Below are 13,791 nucleotides of genomic sequence, written 5' to 3'. Positions count from 1 at the left end.
TGCAAAGTCCTGATGGTTTCAGCTCTTAAAACCTGTCAGCGGTTTGTTGAGCATGTTAATGTTTATAACAGCTCCTTTCCTTTTCACGCTTCCTTTTTCTATTTGTCAAAGAGATCGTGTGGGGTTTTTATGTTGTTGGGGTGGGGTGTTTATATATTTTTTTAAAACTATTGAACATTGTATTGCTGCACTGGGTGACAGGATGGTGGGAGAGGGTCCACCCACCAGAAGTGTGAAGCTGAAAATAACTGAAGTGCCTGAGCTCTACATTTCTATGACATTATTTCCTGAACAACCACAGTTTTTGTGAACAGTTTTGTACCAGAAATAATGATTTGGGTTGTGGTTTGTTTTTTTTTACTCCCTGAGCCTCACCTTTTTTGATGAGTGTGATGCTGCTGTTGCTTTACTCCTCTCGCCCTGATTTCCTGATCCTGAATATCCCCAGCACTGAGCCAAAAACATCTGACTTCAAAAGAAAGATTGTGGTTTAACCTCAGTTGCACTTCAGTGATGTGAATACCATGTGAGTTCAGGGTATGCATGAAATACTGATTTGCTCTTAAGCCACTTAAAGAGCAGCTTTGGATACTCAACTCCTTTATCAACCTAGCCTGCATCTTCCCCTGAAAAATCAGGTCTTCGATGTATGGAATCCCTAAAATTCATGTGCTCTCTGGTGTCCTTTCCAGTAAATGGTTCTAATTCAAAACTATGTTTAACTCCTTTAAGTCCTATTTATGTGCGCTGTGCTCATGAGGCAGTATTTGCCATCAAGCTGTCCTAAGTTAATAATTTTTTTGAGAGTTCTGTAATTGTGTGTGTATTTAACACTTTAAAAAACCTAAAGGTGCTATGGTAGGACATGCAATAAACTACATTTGAATTGGTAATGTTGGCCATTTCCTCTTCATCCTGCTGTATTTAGGGTCTTCTGGCCCCGTGTTGTGGGAAAACAAACACATTCCAGGGCTGTTGGTGCAGGCAACTGGCTCCTTTCCATGTTTTATAGTTGGTGGCCTCTTCCTCCCCTGTAACCCAGGCTGTGAATGCTGCAGGGCAAAGTGGGCTCAGTGCCCCACACAACATCCCCACCGCAGACCCCTGGGAGGCGCCCTCCCCGGGACTCGAACTCGGGTCTTTAGGCGTGGCGCGGAGCGCGGGGCTCCGCCTGCCCGCCAGGGGGCAGCCGCCACTGTTACGTGCCGCTCCTGAGAGGAAGCAGAAGGGCGCCGCGGGCCGGGGCCGCCATGCAGTCGGTTGTCGCTATGGAGCCGCGGCAGCTCCGCTGGGACACGCTGGCGGCCCTGCGCGCCTCCAGCAAGGGCCAGCTGAGGTACTGCCCGCACTGGCTGCAGGATGAGGTGAGGGTCCGCTCCTGGCGGGCGGCGGGGGCCTCCACAGAGGGTCTGTGGGTGTGTGAGGGGGGATCCGTGACTCGGCCCAGGGGTTATCTCTCGGTTTCCTGTGAGGGCTTGGAGCAGTTAACTCGCCCTTGTGGGGTCTGTGCTGCTCGGTATATCAGGGCCGGGCCCCTCTGCTCCCCTGCAGCAGGTCGGGTTCCGGCTCCCTTGCACTGTTTAAACCTTGGGGGCTTCAGGGAGGAGGTTCCAGCATGGCGGCCCTGCAAAACTAAGGGAGCCTGGAAGAGGTGTTGACGAGACAGCAGGAGAGATGGGTAAAGGATGGTAGTGAGCTGTCATAAAGCACCTGGTGACTTGTGCAAATGTGTTCGGTGTTAATGTTTCATTGCTTTCTTGATGTGTTTCACAGACTTGTTTGGGTTGGAAGGTTGGAAGCTCACCCAGCTCCAACCCCTGCCACGGGCAGGGACACCTTCCACTAGAGCAGCTTGCTCCAAGCCCCTGTGTCCAACCTGGCCTTGAACACTGCCAGGGATGGGGCAGCCACAGCTTCTCTGGGCACCCTGTGCCAGTGCCTCAGCACCCTCACAGTTTTGCCTTCACAGAAGCTGTTTTCTCTCTAGGATATCTTGGAAGGATGCATAACTCCTCTTGAGCTGTCCCCTTATTCTGGCTGGGTCCTAGACAGAGTGACTGGGCAATCGGACCAAGAAATGGCACCCTCTGGAAGTTCAACACCTGAAGAAGCCACTCCTGTCACAAAACAGTCGTCTCTGGAGATCACCTCTGCTGGCAAACAGGGCTTTTCACCACTTTCATCTACAGCGCCAAGTGAAACAAAGGTAGCTCTGATTATAACCTGTATGTGAGCAAAGTGGCTGCCATAAATTGCCTGGTAAAGGTTGGTTGGTGCTCTGTAAATCTGTGAGGGAAAATGTGCTTAGTTTCAACTAAGGCTAACAGTTGATGATAAAATTGTTATGAACACGATTTTCGTAGAGTAATGTTTCCTAGTAGGCCAAAGCAAACTCTCTTTTTTATCGTAATTAGGGAAATTTAGTTGGAGCGGTATAATTATATGGATTAGCAGCATGGGATTCATACATTTGGGTTCTCTGGAGTCTCCAAATAACTTAGAGGTGTTGCAGCTCTCTTACAAGGCAATAGGGTAGGAAGCTGGGGAATGAGCAGTTGCGTGGTGGAGGTAATGAAGTTGATAAAGCACCTGAAAAGGAAACAAATACAAGCATCTGTTGCTATGCATTAAATGATGACTTCACCACGTAACAATGAAACTGAGCAGCAGGGTTTTGCGTCATCTTGGCCCCATTTAGACTGAAGAAATATACTGTGAGGAAATCATTTTAATGAAGCTGCAAGATCTAATAAGAGTTGTAAGAGAGTCTGAAGACTCCTCCTGAAGAATGATTCAGAGAAACCTGTCTTGACTTCTGGTAGTCTAACACCTTCACTCAATGTTAACAGAACATGGGGAGCCTGTCAAGCCTGCTAGGTGACACTTGGTCTTCCTGAGTGTCCTATAGGCTTTTGATATCTCTACTCCCAATTTTAATGATTGGGAAAAGTACTTATCCCAACCTTGTGTACATGACGGAGGACACTCCAGGTGGTGCAGCTGTGCTCCTGGGGTATATAACCACCCTAAATGTGCGCTGGTTAACTCCTCTGCCTGTTTCTCTGCAAATAATGTGCGGTTTAGGAGACTTGATTTGGTTTCCTCCAGGAGTTGCTAACATTGATTTTGCCTTGTGGTGGCCACACAGGGAAGTGATGACCGCAATCTGCTGGAAGTGGATCAAGAATTCTACCGAGCAGTTCTTCCATCTAAAGTTACAGAAGTTGAAGGCTGTATTCAGATGTATGAGGAGATGCACAGGCTGAAAGGAAAGGTAAAAGAAGAAAAGGGTGTATATGAGTCACAGGAGAGCTACATAACCATGTGTAGCAATGCGCTGGTTAAAGTTATCCTAAATGTTGAATGACTTTGGCCAATTTAATTTGTATTTTCTTCTGTCTAAATTCCTGTGATCACCCTACTGTGGTTCTTGTGGCACCTCTGCAATCTGCAGGAGGGGCTGAGGCAACGGCAGGAGCAGCAAGAGCAGATGGTGAGGGCAGTGTATGACCTGGCCAGTGAACAACTGAAGCGCTTTGATGAACTGAAGGAGCTAAAGCAGCATCAGGAATTCCAAGATTTGCAAGAAGTAATGGAGAAGAGGTAAGATTAGCTCTGATATCCTTAAAGTGCTATAGCATGTAATCAAGATAAGGATTAACTCTTGTGCTGGACAATTCTGTGCTGGTCTCTTGTGCTTGAAAATCTCACCTGCTGCTTTTACCTTAACTATCCTGGTACTATTTGTTTTCCAGAGTAGATCTTTGGCTGCTATTGAGGTTTCATTGGTGAGAAAAAGACTGTATTTGTGACAGTTAAAGTTCCTCTAGCTTATCTAGAAGTTGCAAAGCCACTGGCCATCGTATTTGAGAAATCATGGCAGTCAGGTGAACTTCCCGACGACTGGAAAAAGGGAAATATAACCTCCATTTTCAAGAAGGGGAAGATGGGTGACCCGGGGAATTACAGACCACTCAGTCTCACCTCTGTGCCTGGCAACATCTTGGAGCAGATTCTCCTGGAAGGCATGCTAAGGCACATGAAAAACAACAAGGTGCTTGGTGACAGCCAGCATGGCTTCACTAAGGGGAAATCCTGCCTGACCAATTTGGTGGCCTTCTATGATGGGGCTACAGAACTGATGGACAGGGGTAGAGCAGTTGATGTATCTGCCTGGACTTGTGCAAAGCGTTCGACACTGTCCCACACGACATCCTTGTCTCTAAATTGGAGCGACATCAATTTGATGGATGGACCACTCGGTGGATAAAGAACTGGCTGGATGGCCGCACACAAAGAGTTGTGGTCAGTGGCTCAATGTCCGGCTGGAGACCAGTAACGAGTGGCGTCCCTCAGGGATCGGTGTTGGGACCGGTCTTGTTCAACATCTTTGTCGCTGACATGGACAGTGGGATTGAGTGCGCCCTCAGCAAGTGTGCCGATGACACCAAGCTGTGTGGTTCGGTTGATACCCTGGAGGGAAGGAATGCCATCCAGAGGGACCTCGACACGCTTGTGAGGTGGGCTGATGCCAACCTCATGGAGTTTAACCATGCCAAGTGCAAGGTCCTACACCTGGGTCGGAGCAATCCCAGGCACAGCTGCAGGTTGGGCAGAGAAGAGATTCAGAGCAGCCCTGCAGAGAAGGACTCGGGGGTGTTGGTGGATGAGAAAATGAACATGAGCCAGCTTCGGTGTGCGCTTGCAGCCCAGAAAGCAGCCGTATCCTGGGCTGCATCAAAAGGAGCGTGACCAGCAGGTCGAAGGAGGTGATCCTGCCCCTCTACTCTGCTCTTGTGAGACCTCACCTGGAGCATTGTGTGCAGTTCTGGTGTCCTCAACATAAAAAGAACATGGAACAAGTCCAGAGGAGGCCACGAGGATGATCGGGGACTGGAGCACCTCCCGTATGAAGACAGGCTGAGGAAGTTGGGGCTGTTCAGCCTGGAGAAGAGAAGGTTGCGTGGAGACCTCAGAGCAGCTTCCAGTGTCTGAAAGGGGGCCTATAGGGATGCTGAGGAGGGACTCTTCATTAGGGACTGTAGTGATAGGATAAGGGGTAATGGGTTAAAACTTAAACAGGGGAAGTTTAGATTGGATATAAGGAGGAAATTCTTTCCTGTTAGGGTGGTGAGGCACTGGAATGGGTTGCCCAGGGAGGTTGTGAATGCTCCATCCCTGGTAGTGTTCAAGACCAGGTTGGACAAGGCCTTGGGTGATACGATTTAGCATAAGGTGTCCCTGCTCATGGCGGGGGGGTTGGAACTAGGTGATCTTAAGGTCCTTTCCAACCCTAATTATTCTATTCTATGATTCTATGAAAAGTAGCTTGCTGTGTGTTTGTATTTTGTCTTGTGCATGTCTTGAATAGAGTTTTTCTGTCTTTGTGTATTGTAGCTCAAAGGAGGCTCAAGGGCAGCAAGAGAAGTTGAAGGAAGAACACCGACACAGAGCAAAGGTCTGAGACTTCTAAGAGTTGTCTTTCATAAGAGATTGTGACTACTTGGTGGGAACTGGAAAGACCGATTGATTTGTTTGTATTTACATGCACCCCTGGAGTGGGAGTGTTTTCTGGTGCTGTCCTAGACACCTGCTGCGTTGTTGTGGAAATGTGGTTAAAAGCACATGTATTGTAGGAGCAGGAAGGACCTGTAAAACCGGAGGCATCGGATCAGGAAGGAGCTGTAAAACTGGAGTTTTTTAAGTATTTTGTGTCTCTTGGGTCTTTCTCTCCCCAGGTATTAAACCTCAAACTGCGTGAGGCAGAGCAGCAGAGGCAGCGTCAGGAGGAGCTGGAGCGTCAGCGTAAGGAAGAGAGCCAGGAAAGATTGCGTCGCCTTTATTCCATCCAGGAGGAAGTGCTGCAGCTTAACCAGCAGATTGATCCCAATTACAAACACAAAGACTTGCCAAGAATTGATCTTTCTGCATACAGTAATCGTGGCAACCAGATCTGTGGGCTGGTGTCAGGACTCATCCGCACCACAAGTGAGGTAAAGGCTCTAGAGTTGTTTCTAACGTTGGTTGTCATTCCTTCGTAAAGCTTCCTGCTGTTGTCTTCAAAGGCAGCTTGTTATGAGGCTGCTAAATAAGATGTCACAGAAATGCTTTTAGATACTTGTCCTATTAAGCATCTAATTTAAAAGGAGAATTCTTTACTATGGCACTTCAGCTGTTCTCTTGAAAATGGCTTATAAAAATGCATGAGGATTTCTACAGGAGAAAGATTCAGTATTCAAATGCTATAAATTCTTGGTGCTGTAAAGTTCCCTTTTGAGACAACCATGGAAGCGGGGTGGTTCACAAATTGTTAAATACATGATGATTCTCCTGTACTTGTCTGCCTTTGTGCAGGAACTAGGTTTCCTTGAAAACTTGTTTCTTTAAAGGTGGGATACAAACGTGGAGAAATAAAACAGGAGAAGGCTGGTTCTCTGTTCCAGCTTGTCACAGAGAGAGCTGTCAAAGTTCTGCATTGGGCTTCCCTTAGACTTGTCAGTGTGGTGTTAATTTCTGTTGTTCAAGGTCTTGTGAGATCTAGTTGTGCACTAACATTATTCACAGATGTTATGACCTGTGTTACGTACAGATAAAGGAGAAAATGGTATTTTCACCAAAGAGGATGAAATGTGTGGTTAGCTCCCAATGATCTGAAGGCTGATGCTTCAAAAGCTCCTTGCTCTTGCTGTTGGTCTATGGATAGCAGAGCGAAGTTTGATGCTGTATGTACCTCCTCTGTTTCTTGACAGAAAGGTTTCCCTACTCAAGCAGATGTGGCCAATACTGAACGAGCGCTGCAGGAGATGCGAGGGTTGATATCCAGCATGCAGCAAGAAATTGCTGCAGCTGTGGAAGAAAAAAAGAAGAGAGATGAAGAGGAAGCGAAACAAAAGCAGAAAGGGTCACTGAACAAAGAGCAGACAAGCGCTCAGACTCCTGCCCCTGCACAGCAGGCTGGGGGAAAGCAGCAGAAGGAAGGTTGGTTAGGATTTTTGTTTCTTCCTTTCCCTCATGCGCTTAGTTTAAATACTACTTTGGAATCGTCCTGTTGTGACAGCATACCTTCTTGTAGCCTTTACTTTTAGCCCAACTAGCAAAATGGGTATAGGACCACTGACAGCAAACTTGTGAGATGAAATGGATGCAGCATAAATTGGCTGTATTAACTGAAGCAAAACCTGCTTTCCTAGACTGTGTGCCATATACTGGAATATTAAAGAATAACATGGTGCCACTGTAGATGGGTCGTGCATAATACAATAAAACATACAAGGACAGATCACTGAAATGGCTTCCTCCTAAGTTAAAACCTGATGTCCTGCACCTATAAGGTACTAAGCCGAAGAAGGACTTCAGCTTAGTAAACCTGTAGTCCGTTTATGTTAAACCATGGCACTTTCTAAGCTAAATTCTGGGGAAGACCATTCCTGCAGGTCTTAGTTGCTTGCATTTTCTTTTTTAAGTTTTCTTAAGGTCTTTTAGAGGTTTTGGTCTTTCTTAGTCTTCTGCTTAATTTTTTTTTTACCAGGACTTCAAGTTAAGGCAGACGAAAGTACCATGCAGTGGTACCAGCAGCTTCAAGATGCTGCTGAGCAGTGTGTTGCTGCTTTCAGAGGAATCAGCAACTGCAAAGACAACAATGAGGTATGAACATGATTAATACTGCTGAAGAGCAATTATCTTCATTTCTAGGGGGAATAGGACAGCTTTCATTAACAAATAATAATAATAATTCTAACTTGGCAGCCTCTGTAAACAGTCTGCTCATCCAAACTATCATAGAATCATAGAGTGGTTACGGTTGGAAAGGACCTTTAGATCATCTAGTTCCAACCCCCCTGCCATGGGCAGGGACACCTCACGCAAAATCCTATCACCCAAGGCGTCGTCCAGCCTGGTCTTGAACACTGCCAGGGATGGAGCATTCACAGCCTCCCTGGGCAACCCATTCCAGTGCCTCACCACCCTCACAGGAAAGAATTTCCTCCTTATATCCAATCTAAACTTCCCCTGTTTAAGTTTGAACCCATTACCCCTTGTCCTATCACTACAGTCTCTAATGAAGAGTCCCTCCCCAGCATCCCTATAGGCCCCCTTCAGATACTGGAAGGCTGCTATGAGGTCTCCATGCAGCTTCTCTTCTCCAGGCTGAACAGCCCCAACTTTCTCAGCCTGTCTTCATACAGGAGGTGCTCCAGTCCCCTGATCATCCTCGTGGCCTCCTCTGGACTTGTTCCAACAGTTCCATGTCCTTTTTATGTTGAGGACACCAGAACTGCACACAATGCTCCAGGTGAGGTCTCACAAGAGCAGAGTAGAGGGGCAGGATCACCTCCTTCGACCTGCTGGTCACGCTCCTTTTGATGCAGCCCAGGATACGGTTGCTTTCTGGGCTGCAAGCGCACACTGCCAACTCATGTTCATTTTCTCATCAACCAACACCCCCAAGTCCTTCTCTGCAGGGTTGCTCTGAATCTCTACTATCGTAGTACTTTACTTGTCTGTAAAGGTTTGTAAAGTTGTTTGTTTATTCTGCAGGTTAAGAAGATAAAAACAGACTTGCAGAAAGCAGCTACGATCCCTGTGAGCCAGATCTCTCGAATTGCAGGTCAGGAAAACACCAAGAACCCAATCCAACTGAAATGCCTTCTGCCTTTAGTAGAACACAACATACCTAATGTTTCTGTAATCATCCCTACAGCAGAAGGCGGCTTGCATGCAGTCCAAGTCTTTGCAGCACAGTGTTTGCTTATGTTTTGAAGTTTTGTTGCTTCCCTCAGAGGCATCTTGCTTCATCATGATTAAGTTTCTTTAATCAGATGTAGCAAACATGCAGTTTGAGGTGCCTTGCCCTTCAGGATGTAGGTCTAGTTTTTTGTTAAGTTAATGTGGTCTGGTCCAGGCTTGTCTGCTGTTTCCTAATCTTCTGTCTCTATACGTTCCTGATATATTTGCAGGCTCTCAGCTGAGAGAGATATTTGACAAGATCAATAACCTGCTCTCTGGGAAGACTGTTCAGAGTGGAGGGAGATCTGTATCAGTGACTCAGCATCCACAGGGACTGGATTTTGTTTATTACAAACTTGCGGAGAAATTTGTGGTGAGGAAATGTTCTGGTGCTGGTGCTTTGAGAGGTTCTTTGGGACATTGTCCTCTGTCTTCGGCTCTTAAGAACAAGATTACTAGGTGTTTAGCTTGCATGTATTAATGTTCATATTGATTAGAGAAAGCATCTTTTGGATTAAAAACAAGTGAGAACTTAGTCTCTCTTTCCCTCCCAGCTCCCTTTCATCTCTCCTAGGAGAACTATTTTAAATCCCAAGCTTAAATGGTACATACTCTGATCTAGTTAGGTACAGTGTTAGTGGAGAACTGGTTGATAGTTTATTTATGATCTACCACGAAGCTATATATATATATATATATATATATATATATATATACTCAAAACCTTGCCAGAACTGGGAGGAACAACAAAAAGAAAGGAAACATGGAAGCAGTGGGATCCTTCAGTAGAGGCAAACTACACAAAGAAAGAGGAGGTTTTTTTTTGTCTGAGAAGTAGTTTGAAGGGTTTGGAGACTGACTTCCCTTTCCCCTCTCCAGAATCAAGGAGAAGAAGAAGTATCTTCTCACCGTGATTCAGCTTTCCCAATTGCTGTGGTGGCCTCAGGAATCTGGGAAATGCACCCTCGAGTTGGAGACCTCTTTTTAGCTCATCTGCACAAAAAGTGCCCCTATGCTGTGCCATTTTACCCTGCATTGAAAGAGGGGACTTCTATGGAAGAGTATCAGAAGTAAGTTTGTTACTGGATTTCTTCAGATGAACCCTGCAAGGGTGAAGACTGTGTTTTTATGAGTGAGCTCCGCTTTCTCCCATCTTGGATTACACAGGCACTGTGATGTGTTAGCATAGACTCTGGAGATTAACACACAAGTGTGTGGCTCCCCTGACCCTGTTTCCTGAAGGACGCTGTGTCCTTCAGCTTTGGAAGTTAGCTTTTGCTGCTTCTTCCTCATCCTTCTCAAAGAACATTTGATAGACATAGCTTGATTGGAATTGAGATATCCAGTACAGAACCCAAATATTCTATATGGTATAAAATAGTGGAACATGTGATTCTGAGGGTTATGGTCAGCCTCTGCAGTAATTCTTGTGTGGTTTTGGCATATCCCTTACTCAATACAGTTGACTTAAAGTAAGCTGAGAACTGCAGGGACTCAAGTGAATGTGTTTTGCTGTACTAATACAACTAATGCAACATTTTGTCATACTTAGGATGCTTGGATATCAAGTTAATGATTCTAAGGTGGAAGAGCAAGATCATTTTCTTAAACGGATGTCAGGACTGATCCGTCTTTATGCTGCTATCATTCAGCTCCGGTGGCCTTATGGAAACAAACAAGGGGTATGTGTGTACAGCATTACTATCCCAAGAGTCTAGTAAATGCATTGTAAACTTGATTAGTAGTGAAGGTGTGCTGAACTTAAACCAGCTCACAGTTTATCTGGAGGGAGATGGTCATAACCATAATCAACAAAGCAATGCAGAGTCATTTGGAATGTAGACATATAATTCCTTTCTTTGTATTTTCATACTGACTAAGTTTTATGTTAGGTTATGGCAAAATAGAAAGAAGAAAGTAAATCAGAAAGCTGCCTGGTTTGATAATAGTGTTTTGCAGGTCGTAAAACAAGTGGTGGGTAGCTTGTCGTTTTTTTGTTGCTTTATAGCCACATCCTCATGGGCTACACCACGGATGGCGCTGGCTTGCTCAGATGTTGAACATGGAGCCTCTAGCAGATGTGACAGCTACACTTCTGTATGATTTTCTGGAGGTAAGAGGTGCAGACTGGTGGTAGCTAAACTGGTGCCATTTTAGTTTCGGAAGGCATTGCTGAGCTGAGGTTCATTGTGAGTTTTTAACAGCAGATGTTTTCAGTTTGTACTTCCTTCAGAAGGGAATGTGAGTATTTCCATGTTCTTGCAAACACAGCTTTGGAGTGGAGTGATTTAAAACCAAAAGGTTTTACACATGCACCTTCTGTTGTTTTATTTGGTTCCGTTTAAGGTTTGTGGTATTTTATGTGTGGCCCTGTAAGAATAAAGTCTGCTGAGCACTTGGCATCACTTTGTACAATGCAGTAAGGCCCTGTGTTCTTCAGCCTGAATTAGTTTGTAAAACATGTTTTTTTCAGGCTGAAAAGGATAGAGCCTGATGTATGTTTATCCTATATCCTAGGATATAGGCCTGTGCTAGATAAAACACAGTTAAAGGTTGAAGTTGGGGAGACACTGTTGAACACAAGCAGCTTCTCTGCTTATCACATGCATTCTAATGGATTTTGTAAAAGTGGAAATGACAAAAGTAAAGTGGGGATTCTGTTAGTAGTGGTGAAGGTTGAGGAACATTTCTCCTGTAAACTGAATGAAGAAAGCTTATGAATCCACACTGCAGTAATAGAAGTGGGGAAATGACCAGAGTATATTCTAGCAAATGGTAATAGGGAATGGTGTTACTTTTGGAGGGAGACTAGAATGAGAGGAAGAATAATGTAAGGTTGGTATCAGTGGCCACCCCTCAGTCACCAAGAAAAGAAGGTGGTTGTGGCAGCATTAATGGCATTTAGAGGATTTGCTTGTTTTATTGTGGGTGTAGGTACATTTCTTTAACTGTCTGGTTGAAATATGAAGTGGTTGATAGTGAACAGGCCCCGTGAAGGTGTCCTGCTAGTCTGAAATGCAATTCTGAACCCAGTCTTTGTGGATTTCTGTACCACAGGTTTGTGGCAATGCTCTCATGAAACAGTATCAGGCTCAGTTCTGGAAAATTATGTTGCTTATCCAAGACGACTATTGCCCAAGGTATGGTATCTGTGCTTAGGAAAGTGAAATAATCCTTGGCTTTTACTTTGTGTTTGCTCTTAAGTGGTTCCTTCATCTTTTCCAACCTCTGCCATTCACCCCCATACCCACTCATAAATCAAACCCACCTTTCTAAGTGGATTTTGAAACACGCTGTTATTTCTGCAGAATTGAAGCCATTACCAACTCTAGACAGATGGGCTCTTTGATGCGTTTCAGACAGTTCTTGGAGGTAAAGAAGTGGTTTTTTTCTTTAGTTTTCAAGTAATTTGGTTGTGGGTTTTTTCTCCCTTTGCTTGATAATCTGCATCATTTTGACTAATGAGGCCAGCACCGCTTGCAGCATTCCTGACAGTCCAGACCTGTCACTATGATGTAACCCCTCTTTGGAAACTTCTCAGTTACTGCATTACCTTAATGATAGTTACGATGTGAAAAATCTTGCTGCTTTCTTACCTAGCATCTCGTTTTTCTCTGAGAAAATGTGTTTTATTCACAAGTGAAGTTCTGAGAGCTTGGCTGCAGTAAGAGCAGAGGTGTATGCTGAGGAGGATTCTGCTGAGTCATTTCTGTAACAGCTATTTTTTATCAGTGGTTTGCTTGGTTTTCTCTCTTGCCCTGATCAGATACATGTGGAGGGAGACAGTTTGATCTTCTCTCTGTAGCATTTGTTGAGCATTTCTGCGTCTTTTCTTTAAGAAAGCTTGCAAACCTGTAAAATATTTGATTTAAATTGTTCTGTATTGACTTAGATTATGATATTAAAATATGAGAGCTTCAGAACTTGTACTTTCATTTAAAAATGAATTTTGGTGCATTTATTAGCAGTGCAAGGTCCTACACCTGGGTCGGAGCAATCCCAGGCACAGCTACAGGTAGGGCAGAGAAGAGATTCAGAGCAGCCCTGCAGAGAAGGACTTGGGGGTGTTGGTTGATGAGAAAATGAACATGAGCAGGCAGTGTGTGCTTGCAGCCCAGAAAGCAACCGTATCCTGGGCTGCATCCAAAGGAGCGTGACCAGCAGGTCGAAGGAGGTGATCCTGCCCCCTCTACTCTGCTCTTGTGAGACCTCATCTGGAGCATTGTGTGCAGTTCTGGTGTCCTCAACATAAAAAGGACATGGAACTGTTGGAATGAGTCCAGAGGAGGCCACGAGGATGATCAGGGGCTGGAGCACCTCCTGTATGAAGACAGCAGAAAAAGTTGGGGCTGTTCAGCCTGGAGAAGAGAAGGCTGCATGGAGACCTCATAGCAGCCTTCCAGTATCTGAAGGGGGCCTATAGGGATGCTGGGGAGGGACTCTTCATTAGGGACTGTAGTGATAGGACAAGGGGTAATGGGTTAAAACTTAAACAGGGGAAGTTTAGATTGGATATGAGGAGGAAATTCTTTCTTGTTAGGGTGGTGAGGCACTGGAATGGGTTGCCCAGGGAGGTTGTGAATGCTCCATCCCTGGCAGTGTTCAAGACCAGGTTGGACGAGGCCTTGGGTGATACGGTTTAGTGTAAGGTGTCTCTGCCCATGGCAGGGGGGTTGGAACTTGATGATCTTAAGGTCCCTTCCAACCCTAAGTATTCTATGATTCTATCTGTCAAAATTCCTGCGAAGAGACGGCAAACTAAGACCCACATTTCTTTCTTCTTTGTCTTTTTCCACCAGGAATGTCTACAGCAGAAGGAGATTCCATTACCAAAGGGAACTCTGCAGTCTTCTTTTTGGAGATCATAAATCAGATTATGTTTATTTCCCCCTGGATGTCAGTGCTTTCAGACCTGGATTCCTGTTTACAAGTAAAGGCAGAATTATTCTGTATACAGAGAAATCAGGAGGAAAATATTCCATTGACGTATTGATGTTAAATTCATCAAGACTTACGTTGGGCAGGACAAACTTGTGTTTCATTTGTTGCAAAAACATATGAAGA

At 45.0% G+C, this 13,791-nt stretch overlaps 1 protein-coding gene across 1 annotated transcript; it reads left to right on the top strand.

The window, feature by feature from the left end:
• Nucleotides 1-1,233: 1,233 nt before the first annotated feature.
• GLE1 (GLE1 RNA export mediator) lies at nucleotides 1,234-13,784 on the top strand. The gene is made up of 16 exons (XM_061477030.1): nucleotides 1,234-1,364; nucleotides 1,988-2,206; nucleotides 3,149-3,274; nucleotides 3,455-3,603; nucleotides 5,398-5,458; nucleotides 5,739-5,993; nucleotides 6,750-6,978; nucleotides 7,529-7,644; nucleotides 8,539-8,608; nucleotides 8,958-9,100; nucleotides 9,607-9,797; nucleotides 10,280-10,409; nucleotides 10,736-10,840; nucleotides 11,785-11,867; nucleotides 12,036-12,099; nucleotides 13,527-13,784. The coding sequence occupies exons 1-16, from the start codon at nucleotides 1,251-1,253 to the stop codon at nucleotides 13,593-13,595; spliced, it is 2,124 nt and encodes a 707-aa protein (XP_061333014.1). The 5' UTR covers nucleotides 1,234-1,250; the 3' UTR covers nucleotides 13,596-13,784.
• Nucleotides 13,785-13,791: the final 7 nt, after the last annotated feature.

Source organism: Pezoporus flaviventris, unplaced genomic scaffold, assembly GCF_033815535.1.
Source record: "Pezoporus flaviventris isolate CSIRO_AGI_PZ_B2104156 unplaced genomic scaffold, CSIRO_AGI_Pfla_v1 ptg000097l, whole genome shotgun sequence".
In the NCBI taxonomy this organism is placed as follows: Eukaryota; Metazoa; Chordata; class Aves; order Psittaciformes; family Psittacidae; genus Pezoporus; species Pezoporus flaviventris.
This window is presented reverse-complemented; position numbering and strand designations above follow the sequence as displayed.